Genomic DNA, 21,865 nt, shown 5'->3' with positions numbered 1-21,865 from the left:
TTGGGGTGATTGGCTAAAATCCATTGTCAAAATATTTTTCTACTATACTATAAACAAAGGTTTGCAAGGTCACAGGTGTTCATAGTATATAGTTTATATATTATCTACTAATATCTTCTGTGAGAGAGAAAAACATCTCACAGGACTGGAAAGAAGCAAGAAAAATTCTTGCTAGCAGCATATTTGTATCCACACTTAAGAACTAGAACGCACAGAATAAAAAAACATTAGGTATTGTATTACTGTGCCGTGATGATTCTCAGTTGGAAGTTTTTGATTATTCTAGTTTACTCTCTATATTAAATCAAATGCTCCTGATCTGCAGCCTGTTTAGCATGAGTCATATCCACAAAGAGTGGCCATTTTTCAGATTTCTCAAATGGTGAACACAGCACTCATGAGTTAAGACCACTGACACCTTAGCTGCTGTGGCTGTAACCTTGCCCCGACATCATTCATTTGAGCTTCAGTCACATCCTCTCCTGCAGCACAGCAAGGCATTACTATCCTGGTCTGTGTTCAGATGGTATGTGACTGCCACCACTCAGTGAGACTACAGATTTGCTAGGCAGGCAGCAGCTGCTGACCACCACCAAATATTAGTGAAAGCAGTACTGAGGTAGCAGCAGCAAGCGGTCCTTGCCCCTGGTGTGCTCTCCTGGCTCCTGGCTGCCTGCAGTGCAGTAATCAGAGCTTGATGAGCGTTCAGAAATGTGATTTCCATTATCTTTGCCTTACCTTTCTTGAAGCAGTTACACTTTTGATCCCCCTAAAGTCATACAATAAAATTCACACAGCTCTATTATATGCTTTTTGCAAAAATGAATTCTGTAATTTTTCGTGTTTAAGTGCTCTTCACAGGTACTCCATGATACGCCTTCTAGTTCTGTGTTGCAGAATCATATTTGTCTACTCACTTGTCATCAGCATTCATAATTGTGCACACTTCTCCAGTATATTGTTGCTCCTGAACTTAAAATTGGCTTTGTCTTGTCTCTCCTTGCCTGGAAGGTGTCTCACACCTTTTGTCAGTTGTGGTGCCTATCCCACGATGTACTTTGGAGAGCCGCTGGCTGTGCTCCCAGTGAAGGTGTGCAGGGTACAGCGGGACGAGGATGAGGAGTGCCTGGGCTGCCTGGCCACTAGGTGTCTGTGTTGGTGTGTGCTGGACGGCTCCGCCAGCACTGACACCTGCACGGCTTGCAGTTCAAACATGAGTCTCTTTTTAAGCTTTGCTCGGCTCATCTCCTGACTCCACTGACTTTCTTGCAGGCCTCCTGCTTCTTGTTGGTGTCAGAAAGTTTTCATGTTGAGATTTTAGTGTCTTCAACAAATAAAGCCCCTTGGGTAATTTTTTTTCTGCCCGCTTATGTAGAAGTGTAAACTATGACCTCATTCCTTTAAAACATTACTTCTGGTTTTTGGAGCACATTTTGATTTCTAGCAACCTTTTTTGTTCTGCTTTTCTTTCCTGTACATTTTGCAATTTTTCTGATTTGTCTTTGTGTACATCTGTTCAAAACCACTGCTAGGATATTTTCACATAGTGTTGGATTCTTTTTACTTTTTATTTGTGTGTTCCTTCATGCTTTCTCTAACTTGATTCCTCTTGGCTTTTATAATATTCTTAAACCAAAGACTTCTGTAGTAGAAGCCCTTGACTCTTTCCACTCTCGTAACGAAGCTGATGTTCCAGTAGCTAGCCATGAAAGTTTTTCTAGGCTCTTTGAGCATCCCATCAGCCCATCTTAATGTCTTGCTGTCAGAGCTACCTTAAATTTGTAGTATTTAAGGTTTGATTGCACATGCTGCATTCAAGAGCAACATTCAGCAGCCTGGACACTGGTGTCCAGCCAGTCCCCAGCTGCTACTTCATAGGGATACCAGTCTCCTGCAAGGGGTGTGTGTCATTGGGTGACCTTGTATAGAGGTGCTGGGGACCCTTCAGTACCTGCTGACCAACCCAAGAACTGTGTAGTGAAGCAGAGGCACTGTGTACAAACCAGAAGTTGGTATGATTTGGAACCAGCCTATTTTTTGCTAGAGTAGCTGCCAGAGGGAGAAAGAATAGTAAGCCAAGGCTGACTGATCAAAACTAGCAGCTCGGTTGGATGGATCAACTACAAAATTATTTTATATAAATGAAGTAATGCAGAGGTGTCTGTTGATTCATCTCAGACAGATTCTCTGTTAAATGAAATGTTTAAGACCTTTTGCTGTACAATCTGTTGGTAGCACCTGCTCCACCTGCTACTTCCCTCTGCATTATGTCACTGGAACATGTAAAAGTTTGAAAATCGCACCAGATAAGTGGCTTTTAGACCATCTGGGTTATGTCAGCATAATTGTGCCTGCAGTTCCGCCATATTTGAAAACCAAAAAATATAGGAATGTGTTTCTCATGAAAGCATGGGCTACTCATTGTGTGTATAGTGCACAGAACTCTAGATGTTGTACTGCTAAATTAGTGTATAAACTGTGGAATTTAACTTGCTCTTGCCCACAGGAGAATTAATGACAGTTGCTCGATGGATGAGGGAATTTATCGCACAGCATCCAGACTACAAGCAAGACAGTGTGATAACTGATGAAATTAATTACAGCCTTATGTGGAAATGCAACCAAATCGCACAAGGCCAGGCAGAGTGTCCTGAACTGTTGGGGGTAGGATTCAATAAGAAACAAAGTGGAAACAAAACTGACTCTTTGTAATGAATGAATGAATGCTTCTTAAATAATAAAAACTTTAAGCCTTTTAGCAAAGCACTAGCAAAGATACTGTGAATCTGGTACAGTTTCATGGTGTGAAGACCAAAACAGGGATACTGCACTATAAAATGGGCCAATCTGCCTAAATTCTCATTTAAGGCATCCTAAAATAGGCATATTCTTATTGTTAAGGTTTATACAATGTACATGTAAATAGTAAAATATTTTTATGATTAACATCAATGTATTTTAATAACATTGTAACTAAAGTTATTGTGAATTAGCTTGTAACTTTTTTATGCTTAATATAGAAAGAAAAATTGTCCTGAACAGCTTTGTAAATGTAATGGTACTTCTATATTATATGCATTCCAGTTACTGAATGTTTACTGTAATTTTTTTAACCTGGAATGTGCTAAGTAATTTACCTTATTGTGTAAGAAAAAAAAAAGTCCTTCTGGATCTACCTGAGTCACAGATACTTCTTCCTTCCATTTGGGTTTTGAAAGTATATAAGAACAGACAAATATATGTGCATCCCAGTTGTTAATCTTACAGCAGTTTCTCAGTTGCCACAAGACCTGCATCCACTTGTAAACTGTAAAACTCAGAGGAACAGATCTGTCTTTATTCAGATAATGCAAGTCAGGCTGCCTGCAGATGCACAGTTATTTTCTTCCCCTCTGAAATAAGCTGTATGCTGTCTCAGTTCAGAAATCTGCCAGATGATTTCACCAAAAAAGTAGTAATGGGAGATGTGTCAAAAGAGAGGAGGAAATGAGAGCTGGACATACAGCTCTCTTCACAAAGGAACCAGAGACAGCTGCTCTGGACTTCGGCCTGCTTGACTGCTCTTCTCCCACACTGCTGGTGTTCCTATAGTCGACAATGACTGCAGCACAAAACCAAACTTCTGTCCATTCTTCCTAAAGATGGAGTTTCTCATTTTATGAATTATAAGTATTTTTGTCAGCATGTTTTAATTCCTGTAGGCTAATTTATGTAGCTGGCTGGGGTTACCTACGTAGCTGTAGTTATAGACAACTTAATCCCCTCTAGAAAACAGTTTCAAGAGAAATTTTGGAATGCACTAATCCTTTGAATTGGAAGCTGGTGCTGGGAGTGACTGTAAAGTATTTAAATTCAGCCATTGCATCTGTAAATAAAGCAAACTTAAGGGGCCTTTTTGATTTAGCTTCATAACTGATTTCTAGAAGTGAATTGCATTAGGGGTAGAAGATGCAAAGCTTTAATGCAAGCATATATAAATACCTAAGATGTAATGATTCTTTTAAAAGAACTAATGGAGAAACTGCAGTGAGAGATGCACTAAGAAGAAGCTTTTATGTACTGAATTACACTTTGTTCTGTGTTGACAGGTGTGCTTTAGAGAATAAAAAGAATGCTCTTTTTCTGCAGTGGTGAATTTGTTTTAATTAAGGTGTAGGCATATGCCAATTTAGTTTCTGTAATGAGGAAATAAAAATAAAATTTGCAGTATGTGTTGGTCACTTCCATGACTCGAATCCGCACTTTCAGATTCAAAAAAGGAGGAGTTGCATACCTGGCAAGTACAATTCACCCAGACTCACTTTGTTCACAGTGGAGCTTTTCAGGACTCAGACAAATGGTCTGCCACTTCTACAGCATAGAAGTCCTTGCTATTGTCAAGGTAGCATCTCTCTGATTGCACAGCATGAGCTGCTGTGCTTTGAGGACCCCTAAAAATAGTTGGAATGCTTTTCTGCTGGTACTGCATCAATACATGTCCTTATTCCCTTTCAGTTGACATTGAATCACCCTTCTGGCAGACTATGTGTCCTGTGAGAGAACATTTTGTCATGATGTCCTGAAAGTTGTGGCTGGAAGTTTCCCTCCTGACTTGTGTGCATGTTTCCAAAAGGGATGAGTGAGATCAAACAAGAGCTGCTGCTGTTTTTTGAGACATGCATGGTTGTAGTGTCTAAGCATCTTACAGTCACTAGATGAAGAGTTGAAGTATGTGATCCAGTCTTTTTTTACAGTGTCGTGAGGGCTCTCACAGGGCAAACCAGAGTTGCTGCAGGGAGAGGGGGCAAGCTTTGCCACTAGTTTTGAATACAACTTAGAACAGAGCCACCTCTCTCTGTGCCCACTCTGAGGTAGAGAAGCAAACCCTAGTCCAAGCCTCAAGTGCTGGCTGACTTTTTTGCAGAGAGCATGAGAAACTCCTTTGGGCTATGAATTCAGGACTTTTGGTCCTGCAATCATGAAGTGGTTTCATGGAAATAATGACCTTTCCAACAATCATGTGAGCAAAGGGAGGGGAAGAAGCATCAGACACGTGAGGTGAACTGTGATTGATTCCTTGCCCAAAGACTTTAACTGTGCAGCAGTTGTGGCACTTTCAGTGATCATTATGTTGGCCCCAGTTCATCCCAGTAACATGCTTCATGCCTTTCACTCAGTTTTCAGCTAGGAGATTCCATTGTGATCTCCAGAGGTCTTGATGCTATGAACTCTGATGCCAGTTTTCTCTTGAGTCAGACTACTTATGTTCAAATGTCTTTGTTTCTGGATTATTATAGCTATGCTTTTATTATAGCATGCATCCTTCAAATGTCTCCTTTTGTGTGTGCACAGAGCTCTGCAAGCAGCTTGCCTTTCTGGGAGTGGTGCAAACCTGCTCCAGCCTGGGTTCCTCTCTCCACAGGGCCACAGGTCCTGCCAGGAGCCTGTGCTATTGTGGAATTCCCACGGGATCACAGCCTCCTTTGGACATCTGTCTGCTTTGCTGGGGGTTCTTCTAGGAGCTGGAGGTGGATCTCTGCATCCCCATGGTCTTTCATGGGCTGCAGGGGCACAGCTGCCTCACCATGCTCTGCACCACGGGCTGCAGGGGAATCTCTGCTCCAGCACCTGGAACACCTCCTCTCCCTCCTTGTTCTCTGACCTTGGTGTCTGCAGAGTTGTTTCTCACACATATTCTCACTCCTTTCTTCCAGCTGAGTGCTGTTGTGCAGTTTTTTTTCTGCTTCTTAAATATACTGTCTCAGAAGTGCTACCACTGTTGCTGATGGCCTCAGCCTGGGCCAGCAGCAGGCCCATCTTGGAGCCATCTGGCATTGACTGTTGCACGTGGGGGAAGCTTCCAGCAGCTTCTCACAGACGTCACCCCTATAGCCCCCCCCAATACCCAAACCTGGCCATGCAAATCCAATACAGTGTTCCCTGGAATAAGATTCCCTTAGAACTGGGAAACTCCTTGTAAGATTCTCCTAGACAAGTAAAGTCAGGAAGGCTTTGCAGGCTACAGCGCTTTCTGCCCATTCCTTCTCAAGGATGTATTCTCTCTGTACAGCAGTGGGAGCAGTAAATGCAAGTTTCTACAGCTGTGGGTCGCAGACATTCTTTGCTCCCACTGCTTTGCCTGCAGCCCATGGCGCTGCTCAGGGATGACCACCCCAGTGTGAGCACGTTTCTAAAGAGAAGCCCACCTGGTTTCTGGTAGGACTTTATCAAACATTTATTCCAACCATATTGTCAAATTACACTGGAGATTGTTTCCTGAAAATGTACCTGATTTTATTTACACCCTTCCCAACTAGGCTGTGTAAACTAGGGGAGAGTAAAGGCTGTAAGGTGGGTAGCCCTGAAGCCTGCAGAGCTGCCGGCAGCACTGCTGAGTCAGACTCCACTTTTGGGCGTGGGTCCTTCTTGCTGAGATACCACTGTTGTGAGCAGAAAGAATGAGGCCTCCACTAGCATGATACCTGGCCAGAGCCGATGGCAGATTCCAGGTGCTGGCAGCAGCCCCACAGAGCACCCTGCAGCTTGGGGAGTCCTGCTGCCTGCACCGTTCACGCTGCCATGCCTGCTCCAAGGGCTTAGAGGTGGGAGTGGCAGCATCGCGTCTCCCTTTGAACAAAGCAATGTCTTTCCAGAAGAAAAGCGTAACTGTAAATGCTGGCTATGAATTGAACAACTGGGCAAGATAGTATGGCTTATGTTAAGCAAGAAATGGCTGTAAACTCTTTTCTCAGTCTTAGAAAACAATGTTAATTTAGCCACTGAATTTAGTTATGTATCTCAAGTTACTCCAAAGTTACACCCCTGTGACATGACACAAAGGGAAAACTAAAATCATGCTGACAGTGAGAAGGTAAAAAGTAAATTTTCCTTCACTTCCCAGTGAAGGAAATTAAGGTAATACCCAGAGCCACATTGTGCTCAAAAAAAGTGTTGGTGCATGATGGCTCCTCATTATTGACTTCTAAGAGTTTATGTTCTAGCCAGAAACATGCTAGTTTATAAAATATTTAAGCAACAACAATTTTTCTTACTCTGGAAAAAGCCCAAGCTCCTATTAAATGCAATTAGATCAAAAGTAAGCAGATTTTTATCTGATGGTACAGGATGATGGTACATATTTGGATGAAAGATCTTACAGAGTGCCTTACTATCTGTTCCTTGACTACAGCCAGTCGGTGTGGCAGTGAGGAGTTGCTTGCTGTGTGTTGCTCTGGCAGGTCATGTTCAGAAAAGGTGGCTGGGGGCAGGGAGGAGGAAAGAATGAAGGAGAGAAGCCTCTTACCATCCTGAGACGTTCCATTTTCTCCCGACTCTTTGATTTGTGCTGGGGAAGCATCTGTGCCAAGATGACCTCAAGTTCTCCAGCATTTTTCAGTTAGGTTTCTTCTTTCCCTTCAACCATTTTCTAGCTTGGACTATATTCCTTCCCGTCTGTTCCCATCCGTGCATGCACAGGCAGAGCTGGACATCTAATCCCTGCCAGCTTACTCACAACATGGGCATTCAGAGGCCAAGAACTTGGAGTGTTTTTCTTGGCACTGTAAGGGACTGAGACTCCTTGCCCAGAGACCGTCACACAGCTGCCTAATGAAAAACAGGAAAGCCTTCCAGCAAAAAAAATACCTCTCTGCTGAGGGGAAGCAAGGCTTGGCATCACCCACATTTCCTACCTTTCATCCCACTCTGCAGTGTTCCTGTGTGTTACTCATCCCACTGGCATCAGCTACAGACATCTGATTTTAAAGAGCAGTAGGACAGAGGATGGCATGGGATGTTAGTGGAGGCAGGCCAAGCTGCAAGCCAGATCTCCAGACCCCCCAGACTGTGGAGAGAAGGAGATGTGGCTGCTGTACTCTGTCTCAGACACAAGCTGGACCACTGAGCACAAACCGCTTCTGCCTGTGATTTCTCACCCCGGCAGGATGAACCAGAGCAATGCAATATAAACCCTGACGTGATCCCTGGGCTTCGGCAGTGTGACCATTGCCAGCAAAATGAAATAACCTTGGCACAGAGAGCAGAAAACCAGGCAGGGTCCTCACTGGGGTGTGATCAAGGCGCGGGAATGAGGTCGGACGAAGCTCATTGCTAAGCCCAGGGCCAGCCCTAGGTGTCCTCCTAAGGTAAGAGGCATTGCAGGGAGCTGGGAGAGAAAACAGCTGTTCTCGGCAGAGTAAAGGGGGAAAGGAGCCAGAGCCACAGCGGTATTCCGGGTCCAAATTCTCTGTGGATTTATGCCCAAGTTGCTGCTCATGGGTTTAGCCCATGAACTCCTCGCAGTGGGGTCACACAGCAGAGCAGCGGTGATTCCACTCTGTCCCCCTGGAAAGGGCAAAGGGCAGCTGAAGCCAGTGGTGGGGCTGCCTGGGGACACCCCAGCTGGGAGCCCCCCAGGCAGATGTGCTCTGTAGGTGCCCTACAGGCAGGGCAGACCCCTCTATGTGTTTAAAGGGCAGTCCAGACCAGCCTGTCCCTTTCCAACTTTTGGTTTAGCCACACAATTGCTGGCAGCAAAACTGCCATGGTCCGAATTAAGACGTGTAACATCCCAGTGCTTCCGGACATGACACATCCTGAACAACCATGTGAGCCAAAGAGGTGAATTCCCCTTTTAAATGCAGTTTGCTCTTGCTCCTAAAATAATCTTTTCTAGACAACAAACTTCACTCCATGTTTTAAAAAAATATGTCCAGGCCTCCTCAGAGAATGGCACAAACCAACATATTTCAGATTTTTGTCTTTTTCCCTTTACTTCCAGTGCAGCCCAACTGGCACACATCCCACAGCTTCTTGTGGGGGAGGGATGCAGCCATTTCCAGAGAGGTATGTGAAAAGCAGAGCTCCAGAAGGGAGTGCCCACATGTCCCTGGAAATTCATTCTGACTTTCCACTTCCCACTCATCACAGCACATGTGGTGTCATCAGCGTCTGACCATTCCCACTCAGGCCACAGGGACTCAGAGAGGTGGCATGGTTAGGAAGGGAGAAGGTAGCCAGGCATCCTGCTTTCAGTGTGACTCTGGCTTCCAGAAATGTGGCATGTTTGGCCCTGCCTCTAACTGATGAAGTGTGATGCTTGCCCTGAACCCCAACACAGTGCTAGGACAAAGCATTTCTCATCCTACCTCAGAAAATCAAAATCCACAGAACAGAAAGGAAGCTTAGAGGATTACAACTGTGCAACAAGAGTATCCAGGGAAAATCCCTGCAGGCTGCTATGTTTCTCACTGAGTGCCTTCAGTACTCATATGTTTGTACAAAGCTCTGTACTAGGTTTCAAGATACAGCACAGCAAGCTGCTCTCCAGGGGAGAGGAACACTTCCTCCAGGACCATGCTGTCCAGAGGGGATCATCTGCCAGGCACATCAGTTGTCAGGACATCAGCAAAATGGTTAACTGTTTCCAGCTCTGCTTTCATCCTGAAAGGGAGGGTTTATCCCCTTTTGTCCTGATGCAGCCAACAGAGTTTTGTAGTGTGTCAAAACTTTGGTGCCAAGCACGTTTGCTGTTGCAATGACATTCTACACCACCTCACAGCTGACATAGGGCAACCAAAGGCACAATGCGGGTCTAGAAGTGCCCACAGGATGATGTGGGGTGGGGAGTCTGATGCTCTAATTACAATTAAAATGTAAAGCATTTTATCATCAAACTGCACTGTCTTTACAATTTTTCCTCATCTGTGCCTAGAGTTCGAGAGAGATGACACAGTGACAGTCCTGCACACCCATTTCCTATCTTTTATTATCAACAAGTACAGAGTGTGTATAAACTTGGTCTGTCCTAGCTACTTCCTTGTAAACTTTTACTTGTGGAGCCCACTGGCTCAAAATCAGCCAGACTGGAGATTCTCCAATACCTATAATGAAAAAACACCTCTGGTTGTGTCCCGGGATGGCACGTGCCTCCAAGAGGACATTACAGACAGTGCCGAAATCACTGAACACTAGTGCTGTGTCTTCATGGCATACCTCCAGCTGGAGATCAGCAGCTATGACAGGCTCTACAACAGGAACTGGTGATTTAGCAGTTACTTTCATAAACTCTTTCAGTGGGGAAGGAAACATTGACATAACGCCAAGTTCCCAGTTTTGTAACTTCCCTGATGACTTCTGTGGAGATAGGAATGGGAAAAAAATCTGAATCACATGCATCCAGCATATCCCAGCTTCTCTGTCCTAGTGTTGCCAGGAGCTCTGCCTGCTCCAAGAAGCAAAGCTAAACCTACTCAAGAGGAACTGCAAAGATGTTTTCCAGGGAAAAAGGCTACCTTCATCATTACTTCCCTCTCTGCCAGCCTTACCTTCTCCTTCAGGACCACACCCTTCCTGCCCCCTCCTCTTCCCAGGTAGCACATCCTCTGCCATGGTCGAGTCTCCTGTCTGACTGACTGCTTCTTATGCTCCTGAGTAAGCTCTGCCTCCTGAATTTGCCCTGCCTGCCTGCCCCTCTGCAGCTCCATGTCAGCAGCTCCACATTCATAGGATGCAAAGTGGGAGGCTGTGCCTGCTTCCACAACCCAGGTGGTGGAAGAGACAAAAAACCTGGGAAGCTGAGCATGGGCATGAGCCACAAAATGGTCGTCTTAAAATGCCTCATTACTTAACATCATGAAGGAAGACTCTGCAAGGCTTAGGCAGCTTAGACGTGAGGACTGAGTGCACAAGCTACAAGCTTGTGTGGCTTTTTTTGTCCATGGTTAACGAAAAAAAAGAAAGGAATAAGGAAAGGAGGGAGGTGCTAAGGAGTTCCAGTTTGTCCAAGATCAGTTTATCTGGCAGCTCAGATTTCAATGTGGGCAGAAGAAGGCAGGTCTGGCCTAGAGAGTGAGTTGTAAATTGTCTGCAAAGAGACAGGCAAAGGAAATTTTGCTTTTATTCAGAGACAGGAGAATAGACAGCTGAAACGGAGACCAGCAGGACACATAGGAGTGAGAAGCTGACAATGACCCACTAAAGGGTTAACCCACATAATAAAGTGAGGTGACAGTCTGGAGGCAACCTAAGAGTGGGCAGAACAGGAAAAAGTCAGAGAAGATGTAGATAGCAGGGAGAGTTTAGCAATGCCTGTGAAACCTGATGGTGCAAGCAAGATAAGTCTGGCATGTAATTTGGGATGGAAGGCCTTTTTGTGTTTGCAGAATTTTATCTTTAAAAAAAAACTTAAAAAAAAAAACTTCTCTAATTTTGAGCCACTCCTTCCATCAAGTGATCACCAAGGAATGCTTTCATATGCTTACCTCATTAGCTTTGGCACACTGAGAGGCAGGCAGGAACTTCTCTGTGTCTGGCGTCCGTGGAACCGGTTTTGGATATGCAGCTGACAACCCTTTTCTAGGCTAAGAAAGCCTAGCAACTCCTTCTTCCCAAGAAAAGCTGGGGGTTCCATCCTCCCTCTGCTTCTTTCTGTGTGGCAGATAGAAATCAAAAAAAGAATGAAGCATCACTGAGGTAAACCAGGAATGGCCTCAGTCAAAATGTCAGGACTTCGTGCTGAAGAAAGGGTGAGGTTAGGAAGCAGCTGGGTACAACATGACAAATGCTCGCTGTGTTGATGGCTGTGAGCCACAGGACAGCAGGTGAAGCTTTACATTGCTTATGCCACTCATCCTAACATGAACTCAGGCTTTTGCAGACTTACAGCAATGTTTTGTCTAGATAGGAGTGATAAAAGTCCATTTATGGTGACCTTTTGTTACCAAGATGGGTTAAGGCATCAGACCCTTGCTCATTTATTGCCCTCTACATTGCGGGTCTGAGCTCCAGACTCCTCCCACATTTGACCTCCCAGCTTTCCCAGGCATCTCAGCACACACCTCTCCAGAGGGGAGCACCAAGAGACCTGTGTAGGTCCAGTCACTGACCAAATCAGAAATGCCCAAGTCCCAGAGGGACTCCATCTGGAATGAAAGCAACAGGCTATCCAGCAACTGCAATAGTGGTCACTTTCTGTTTTTCAAGAAGGGCTTGCTTAGCTTCAAAGTTTTTATGAGACCCTTGTGGTTAGGGCACTTCTCAGAAAGTGGAAGTTATATGGTGGTGCTTCTTGGGCATGTGTCACCTTTTCAGCCAATGCTCCAAAATCTCTGGCTTCTGGCCAGCCCATAATCTCCTCTAGGGCTCCTGGGAAATGGGGTTTTCCCATTTGAGCTTGTTGTGTAATCAGTGATACCCACTTACTCCATGTAGCACTGTTGTGTGATGTGTTGAGGGCATGTTTCCTTTAAACATCCCGTGTAGGATGGGCAATTGTGGTGCCAAGAGGACACACTTCTGTCCCAACAGCTTCTGAGGCAGCTCAAACCCCCTCACAGGCTGCTAACCGCTTTTTCAGCTGGAACATAGTGGGCTTCTGATCCTCGATAACTCCAGCTCCAAAATCCTAATGGTCGATCTTAGGTTTCTCCTGAGGTCCTTTGCCAGAGGATCCAGGTGAGACCCTGCTCTCCAGCTGCAGTGTAGTGTATATTCTGCATGGCTGGTCCTGTCCAAACAGGCCCAAGAGCTACTGCATGAGCTATTTCCTGTCTGATCTGCTCAAAGGCCCGTTGTTGCTCAGGGCCCCACTCAAAGTGGTTCTTCTTCCAGGTCACTCGATAGAGGGGGCTCACAAGCTGACTATAACTTGGAATATGCATTCTCCAAAACCTCAAAGGCCAGAAAAGCTTGTGTTTCTTTCTTGTTATCTGGTCGACACAGTTAATTTCAGGTGACCTGGACACCCCTCCAAGTGAAAGCAAATTGTGGCCTGCACTCTGCCGCCAGAGGGATTGAGAAAAATGCATCAGCGATATCAACTGTGGCACCATTTGGCTGCTTTGAGTCCACCTCACACTGAAGTTCCAACATGTCTGTTATGGCAGTGCTCAGAGGCAGCATGACTTCATTCAGGCCACGATAGACTTCTGTCAGCATCCATTCCCCATTAGATTTTCGCACCGGCCATATTGGGCTGTTAAAGGGTGACCAGGTCCTGCTGATCGCTCCTTGGCTCTCCAGTCGATGAATTAGTTCATGGATGGGAGTTACAGAGTCTTGGTTGGTTGCCTTTGACTCTAGCTCATACTGAAGTTCCAACACATCTGATAGGGCAGCAGTCAGAGGCAGCATGACTTCATTCAGGGCATGAGAATCTACTGTTCATCACCCGGCCTGCACTTGGGGCTTCCCTTCCCTCTGACAAGCGCAGGAGAGGACTGATCTCTTGGGCTGCCCCTGACAGCTGGAGTGTGGGCTCACAGGAATGAGGAAATACCCAGAGTTTCTTCTACATTTCAGAGCCAGGAGGACGCCATCTCTATGGTTGGTGTATCTGTTCGTGGGTAATACAGTGCTACCAAGCTGCTGGAATATAATGCAGGGGTGCCTTGAATCACCTTCCTCTACATGGCCAGTGTGCAAGGGGCATCCTCAGAATCTTTAGGGACCCTGTCACTTTCTAGATCACTATAGACAATTTCCAGCACCGATAATTCTCTCAGGTACTGGATACCTTCATCTGCAGCGGTCCTCTTCCCTGGGGAGTTCACAAGATCTTCCTTAAATGGATATCTTGCCCTCATGCTTGAGAGAAGCCATCTCCAGAGGCTGCAAATTGCTCCTTCTTTTCCAATTCCTCTTTCAGTTTCCTGGGATCTTAGCAAGGGATCCCAGCTGTTAGGCTTCATGACCTTCTAACTGCTGACTGTCGGCACCACAACCCCAGCATCGAAGCAGCCAGGCAGAAATCTGCTCACCTGGCTGGTGGCTGTAATCTTCTCTCAAGTCTTGAAGTTCTGATGAGATCTGTAACCAGTAACTCTGGTTTCCTGTTTGATTTGCCTCACTCCATTTGATTTCTTTGTTGAAGGAACCTGGCACTTGATCTAACCCCTTCTTTCCTATTGTTACTTCCCCTTCTTGTCCTAGTGCTGCTTCTTCTGCTTCTTCTTCCTCCCTGACTAAATGGTGGTATGGGCCTGTAACTCACCTTGTCCATTTTTTGTTTTCGCTACTGGAGCAATTACTGCAGTTGCCGTAGTTTGAGTCCCTGTCTCAGCCATAGTGTCCTCAAATGCAGTTTGGATTCCTGCCTCAACTAAAGTCCTCTGAGAGTACAGTGCAGTAGTTCAATAGGCACACGCCAGGCTCCAGTACAGAGCAAGAAGCTGCTGGTTTTCACTGGGGTGGGCAAGGCACCCTTCTATCAGTTGACAGGTCAGTTTGTCAAAGTTTATTACCTGTTCAGGTGTAAAGTCCTAGGTAATGGGAGGTGATAACCGCCCTTAAAACATGCCCAAATCCTTCCATGAACCCTGCCACCCAGGAACTGGATGCCTCAGGGCAGATTTCAATAGCGACTCACCTAAAGATTGTTTTCTCTTACACCAGGATGATGCCAGATTCCACAAACTCCATAGCACAGCAATGGTATTAGTTGGTATTATTAACAGTATTAGCTAATGTTATTAACAGTATTAAGCAGTTTGCATAAGGATGAGCAAAGACCATGAGAGGCTGCATTATAAAAGCATTCATATCAATCTCAGGCAGGGGGAAGGAGGTGTATTCCCTCATCCACAGAAGATAGCTCACCCCCACAACAAGGCCATCAGTGTAAGGGCAAAGCACAGAGCCATTGTTTGTGTTAGCATGTTACCAAAAGCAAAATGAAGAGATAAGCAGTACAGCTGACAAACTCAATGTCCTGCACAGGAGCTTGCTACTTGATAACTACTATTTACTATAGCATGCAATAAATAACTTTATTAATGCCTTTATCTTGCCCCACATTTGGTCACCAAAAAAGGACTGTAGTGGGTCGACCTTGGCTGGGTGCTCAGTGGTCACCAACCTACTCTACGACTCCCCTCCCCAGCCAGACAGGGGAGAGAAAATAAGATGGAAAACAACTTGTCAGTTGAGATAAGGCAGTTTACTAAAGCAAAAAAAAAAAAGAAAGAAAAAAAAGAAAAGTGAAAGTTTGCACGTGCAAAAGCAAAGGGAAAAGTCAGTCTCTACTTCCAATCAGCAAGCAATATTCAGACACTTCCTGGGCTTCAGCACATGCAGCTCCAGAAGGCCAACACTGTAGAATAATACATGCCCCACCCTGTTCCTCCTCCCGCCCTCCCTTAGCTTTTATATCTGAGCTGACATCACATGGTATGGAATATCCCTTTGGTTAATTTGGGTCAGCTGGCCTCATTGCATCTCCTCCCAGGATCTTGCCCACTCCCAGCCCCTTGATGGGGGGAGGAATGTTACTGGGACAGTGCTGCTCAGCAGTAGCCAAAACACTGGTGTGTTATCAACACCTTTCCAGCTACCAATGCAAAGCACAGCGTGGTGAGGGCTGCTAAGGACAAGTGAACTCTATCTCAGTCAGACCCAATAGAGATGTGCTGCTGCCTCTGAGTGTTTACATACACACAATCTCCAGACAGAGTGCCTAAATCAATTCTTTAACATAGTTTTTAAAGAGTCTCTGGTGGAGAGAGGAAAGGATGGAAATTCTCCATCCTTTTTATCAGACTTTGCTACCACAGAGAACAAACCAGTTCATGCTTGTAAACCTCTGTATAATACACATTGTGCCGTATGAGTGTTCTTCCTACCTAATCTCAAAACACATAAAACAGAGCAACAGATGGGCAAGGCCAAAGGGGAATTCTCAGAAAAGTAGAAGGTCTTTGCTAATGAGGCAGACAAAGTAAGTTAGAAATTGTTCTCCTGGAAAATAGGTTTCTGGGAGATAAACATGATTGAATCATCTAAGTAAATTGTGGAACCAATCATTGCAAGATGAGGCAAAAATATAAAAGGGTTTTCCAAGTGATCAGCCAAATTAATGGAAAAGATGTGGCTAGTACTTAGAGAGTGGCATCATCGTCATTGTCATTATTATTGTTGTTATTATCTGGCTTAATAGTCAGTGTTCTGATTACCATTGCCTCGGTGCCATCTCTGTCCAAAGAAATCCACAAACGACTGGATGGTGGAATGGGGTAAATAAGTCAGGGAAGGATCATTTTGTACCATCTATTCCTTGTGTTCTCTCCCTGAGCATCCACATCTGCCAGGGAAACAACACCGGCTTTCTGGTCTGACTGAGTTATGTTCTTACAAAATTCAATGTTAATTGGGAAGCAGGCATAGTAGAAAGGACAGACTTCAGCCCATCAGGCAGGCATTGGGAGCTGGATCGGAATTCAAGCAGTCACTAGTAGAGTAGAGTAGAGAATGGGCTACTTAAAAGTGGTTCCCTAGCAGGTAAACTCCCAGTTGCCAGCATGCACATGCCCTACACCACTGGGAGCCTTGTCCATGCCTAGGGGCTCCTCCTGTGGGATGGCTGTTAGTGGCTGAACATGCAAGGGAATTAAAGTCTTCAGCTTTCTGGGTGAGCCTCCAAACACAGCAGCATTGCACAGGAGACAACTAGACCAGCTGCAGCCATGTTACTGTGTTCCTTGACAGCAGGGTGAAGCCTGCCCAGCCCTCCCAGCAGTCACACAGAACAGGCAGGTGCCTCTCCTGAGATGAGTCAGGCCTCTCACAGGGCTACCTCTCTAACAGTCTTGGCTATGCAGGACGTAAAGAAAGCCCCACTGTTTCCTACTGACTTTGCTATGCAGCAGCATTGTCAACTGTTCTGCTCCATGCTCCTGTTCTAGGTGAACTCAGTGATTCACATTGTCTCCCTAACTACTTAAGTAATGTTGCTCTTTCCTCTGGTTGCTCTTTCTCATGCCCCAACTACTTTCCCAAGGATGTGTTATAACCTGATTAATGGGTGCAGGCCACATCTTGGTCAACAGTGTTCTAACAGCCTGTTAATATTAACTAGACACTTTGATGGAATTACTTGTTACTTGGAATCATGGAATGGATACCTAGCCCTACCCATTAGGGAGAAAATATTTGGGGCTCAGATACAGTCCAAGAAAACATATGACCATGATGTCACATGGTCTGGAATATCCCTTTGGTCAGTTTAGGTCACCTGTCCCAGCTGTGTCTCCTTCCAGCTTCCCATCCACCCCCAGCCTCCTCACCAGCATGGCAATGTGAAAAGCAGAAAAGGCCTTGGCTCTGTGTAAGCCCTGCTCTGCAATAACAAAAACATCTCTATATTATCAACCAAGTGCTCAGCACAAATCCAGAACACAGCCCCACACCAGCCACTGTGAAGAAAATTAACGTAGCCAAGGCCAGCACACGGATACAAGTTAAGCGGGCAGGTGAGTCAGCCCCCTTGACTATTTCATTTACTAGTACAGCTGTAGCTTGTGTGCCTCCCACCAACTTCCACTGGCAAAAACAGGTTACATCTATAAATTAGACATAATGACATCTTCACTTTCATGTACCCAAATATTTTTTTGGTTTTGTCACCTGACTCTCTACAGAACCAGAGGAATGTTATGCCTTTGTGGGTACATCCAGCAGTACTTGATGGCACATCACGTACTATACAGGACCAAAGGAACCGTCACAGATGAGGGGGGTGGTCAAGCACTACAGCTCCAGGCAATGGCAAAGCCTCAGAAATTTATAATTCAACCATGTGTAAATCAAGCAGCATTTGAGTCTCATATAGTAAATGTTCTTTTTACACACTGTCTTTGTGTCCAACTTCTTCTAAAACATCTAAAAGCTACATCCTCGCTTTGTGTCTGAAATAGGAAACAGACGTTCTCGTGCATGGAGAGGGTCTAATATCACTGCCTGTTACCTGTAATGCATGCAGGAACTGATTTACTTTCCTGATAAAGGAAAGTGCAGTTCAAGTGCATACCAGTTTGGAAATCAGGGAACAGAAGTACATAACAGTTGAGGTTGGAAGGGACCTCTGGAGATCATTTAGTCTATCCCCTGCCACCCTTCTTAAGGCGGGGTCAGCTAGAACAGGCCATCCAGGACCATATCCTCATGGCTTTTTAATATCTCCAGAGATGGAGCCTCCACAGCCTCTCTGGGCAACCTGTGCCTGTGTTCGGCCATCCTCACAGTAAAAAAGTGTTTTCTTACTTCAGATAGAATTTCCTGTGCTTGAGTATGTGCCCATTGCCTCTTATCCTGTCAGTAGGCATCTCTGAGAAGAAGCTCTGCCTTCTTCATATCATCCCATCAGGTATTTATATCCAATAAAAAGATTGCCCCTGAGCTTTGTCTTCTCCAGTCCAAACAGTGCCAGCTCTCTCTGCCTTTCCTCATGTGGCACTTGCTCCTGTCCCTTAATCAACTCTCAGACACTTCATGGGACCCAGTCCTTTGAGGTCATACCTTTCTTGTCCAGGAGAGCCCTGCGCTGGCATAGCATGCCAGCTGTGGTCTCACCAGGGCTGAGCAGAGGGGAAATGTCACTTCCCTCAACATGCTGGCAACACTTGGCCTAATGCAGCCCAGGATACTACTAGCCTTTTTTGCCATGAGGCAGAATTGCTGGCTCATGGTCAGCTTGTTCACCAGTACACTCAGGGCCTTTTTCTGCCATGTTCTTTTCCAGTTGGTTGGCCCCTGGTCTGTATGGAAGCATGGAGTTGTTTCTCCCCAGGTGGAGGACTTTGTATTTTTCTTTACTGAGCTTAATGAGATTCCTCTCTGCCCCTTTCCCCAGGCTGTCCAAGTCCCTTTGAATGGTATCAGCCACTCCTCATAGTTTTCAACCATCAACAAACTTGCTGAGCTTGTCCCATCCCTCATCACACACGTTATTAATGAAGATGTTAAGTAATAGCGGTCTCTGTATCAACCTTTGTGTACACCCCTAGTAACAGGCCTCCAGGTGGACTTTGTGCCACTGATCACAACCCTTTAAGCCTGTCAATTCACACAGTTGTCAGTCCACCTCATTGTCCACATATTGTGCCCACTGCTCTGCTTTTCTATGAGGATGTTACAGGTGACAGTTTTGAAACCCTGGCTAATGCCAAGAGAGAGAACATCCACTCATCCATCAAGCCACTCTTCTCATCGTAGGAAGCTATAAGTTTGGATAAGCACAATTTCCCTTTCATAAATCCACGTTGTCTATTCCAAATCACTTTGACCAAGCAAGGCTTCTTCCACTTGCCTGAAGAAGACCTCAGCTATTACTTCTTTCCAATCCAATGATCTGTACAAGACACCCACAACTACATAACCCAAGTTGGTCTATCCACTAGTACAAAATGAATGACCATTCAGCTTCAGGCAGGTTTCTAAGGTAGTCCAATGGACAATGATCGAGTTGTGGCAGAGACACACACAAACACAGAGAGGAAAAGATCAGAAAATGTATCGTGGTTGGTGCAGAGGGTGCTGATGCTTTCTGAGATTAAGCAGCCAGAACACTGCTGTGTGTGATGGAGCATCATAGTTCTGCTCTGAGTATCTCAGACTAAAAGACTAAAAGCAGATAAGGATCTTTTTCCAAGTTGAAGTTTTTTGGGCTCTAAATACTGCATCAGAAACTTCAGGCAGGATGTAAGGAGCATGTCCTGATGTTTAGAAGGCAGATACTTCCAGGAAGGATATCCCTCCTGCCTGATTCCCTGCTACTCCCTGCTCCGCTCTTATGTTTTGGGACATACCCAGGATCCATGGAAAAACACAGCACCAAAGGGGTTTCAATAGGAGTTATGCTTCCTCAAATTTGTACCATAAAGCCTGATTATATCCATGAATGTTTTATGGGGTCGTTACCTGTGTCAGATGACAGGTAGTCACATCAACAATTTGGTTTTCGCTGACTCAGAACAGAGCATGCACATCTCCTCATATCTCCAATTTGTGATGAATGATGTCCTCATATCCTTACCTCTGCTGATGCTTGCTTTTGTCTTCTAGCTTGGTGCCCTTTTCATAGACCATTCACAGCATTTGGAGAAAGCCTCCTGATCTTCTAAGCATAAATTCACATCCCCTCATCCTTCACAAACTTCCAGTGCAAGACATATTTCCAATGCTACTGACCTCATACTTCATTCAACTTCAAGCTCATATGACATTTGTTTAAAAGATATCACACCTCAGAGCAGAGATGTGTTACTTACAAAGACTGTGCAGAGCCATGCAAACCACTGCCTGACAGAAGGAGATGTCCAGAGCATTTTAAATCAACACGAGGTAGGCCGCCAGATGTGGGTTCCCTCAACTGTGTTGCTGTAGATGCAAAGTTACAGCACTGAGGTTTACCTTGACATTACACAGACAGCAGAGTGTCATCCATAAGTGACAGCAGAGAGTCATCTAGCAGGAGGGTTTTGCAACTGGAATGGGTAAACAGATTATCTTTTGTTTTTCTTGTCTGCTTATCAATCACTGGTGATGTACAACCTACATCTGCACTCAGGGTTTGTTTAAATGTATGAAGGCAATATCCTTAGTCCTTTGCAAATACATTGAACGTATGTTGGGAAAAAATTTGTTCAACATTTTTAAAAGAGGAAGACAGATCAAGAGTACAGCATGCCTGCTGTCCAGTCCTGTCCACTACAGCAGTTATTAGTATCCAATGGGTGGAGAAAGAAAGCTGTTTCTGAGGAGCATTTACCCCTCTTGAATGTTGCATTTGAATTGTGCAATTACAAGAACAGGGAAAGCAATACAAAAATCACAAAAAAGGTGATTTTGATAAAAGCTTCATCCTTTCACAGAATCTAGAAGATACAGTATGTGACTTTGCTGCATTTAGGCCTTGTCCTTATTGCAGGAGGTGTAAGGAATGGCATAGAATTTCAAATTACTGCAAGAAAAGAAAGTGGTTATTGCTCTGCTGACACATGTACTTACACACATATTTCTGGCAAGGTAAAATAGCCTACAGTGCAGCATTTTAAAGCTTCTTCCCACTACCAGAGGACACAAAAGTGTCACAAAGTGCTTTAAGTGGTTTCTCTTAAATTATTTTCATCTTCTGGTAGTTAAAATTAGCACACAATTTAAGATTTTACGTGAAAGCTATCCGTTTGTCCTGTTTTCATAGCAAAACCAAAATCACCTCTCACTGCAAGCTAAATTTCTTGTGGATCCTGGAAGAAAGAGTAAGAAATCAAGCATGGAATTGTGCAGACATTAGAGCACATTCTTGTGCTTTCAGTAAAGCCCTCTGTGGATGACAAAAATACATTTGTATTTATCATCATATGTTTGGCTTCTTCAGTTGCTGCCTGGAAATAAATATTGCACTAGCACATCTTTGGTGGTATTGTAAAAAAATCACAAGAGCAGCTTAGGAATACTTCAATACCTTGAGCTTTGTCTAACAGGCTTATTCAGTGACCTTGGAGCAAGCACTGAACTCTACAGCTGGGAGGGAAAAGGGGGAGACATGGCTTTCAGGAGGAGTGCAAGTATGCCACAGCCATGCCTGTTTGCCGTGGCTGGGGAATAGTTCACTGACAAAGATGGGAAGTGCCGAAGCCATTTTCCCCCAGCAAAGCATTACAACTGTTTCCTCCTGCTACCAATGCCACTGGTTTTGAACATGCATTGAAAACCAAGGGCATCTGTTCTTATGGATTTAAAAACGTAGTTTGCTTTATATATAGCAAGAATAAATGTGTTCAGTTTTTCTTCATTGTCAGACATGGCTCTCTTTGGGCTTATGGCCATTTATGTTCAAACTCCAATTTTTTTTCCCTTGTGTTTCCCAAGTGTTGCTTTTTTAAAGCAGTTGTTCCTCTCTAACTGGATAGCTGCGGAAGTAAATCAGCTTGCATGTGTTTAGAAACAAAGGAACAATGAAACATTCAGCCAAGCTTGCCTCAACAGATTACTCTATTTTTTATACTTTCAAGGCAGTTTGCAACAGGAAAACTGCCCAAGAGCTCAGAGGATTTGGGAGGAGGTACTCTGAGCAGCAACTGTGACTCTCCTGGGAGATTAGGGGCCAGATCCA

At 44.8% G+C, this 21,865-nt stretch overlaps 1 protein-coding gene across 2 annotated transcripts in view; it reads left to right on the top strand.

Annotated features, from left to right (window-relative positions):
• Positions 1 to 4,220, top strand: part of GCLC (glutamate-cysteine ligase catalytic subunit) — a 37,114-nt gene extending 32,894 nt beyond the window's left edge. For both annotated transcript variants that reach the window (XM_032104642.1, XM_032104641.1), the window contains exon 16: positions 2,507 to 4,220. In XM_032104642.1, the coding sequence (XP_031960533.1) occupies positions 2,507 to 2,712 (206 nt within the window). In that variant the 3' untranslated portion in view covers positions 2,713 to 4,220. The remainder of the gene's footprint in view (positions 1 to 2,506) is intronic.
• The last annotated feature ends 17,645 nt before the right edge of the window (positions 4,221 to 21,865 follow it).

This window comes from Corvus moneduloides, chromosome 3 (assembly GCF_009650955.1).
Source record: "Corvus moneduloides isolate bCorMon1 chromosome 3, bCorMon1.pri, whole genome shotgun sequence".
NCBI classification, from domain to species: domain Eukaryota; kingdom Metazoa; phylum Chordata; class Aves; order Passeriformes; family Corvidae; genus Corvus; species Corvus moneduloides.
Note: the sequence above shows the minus strand (reverse complement) of the source record. Positions and strands in the feature narration are given on the sequence as shown.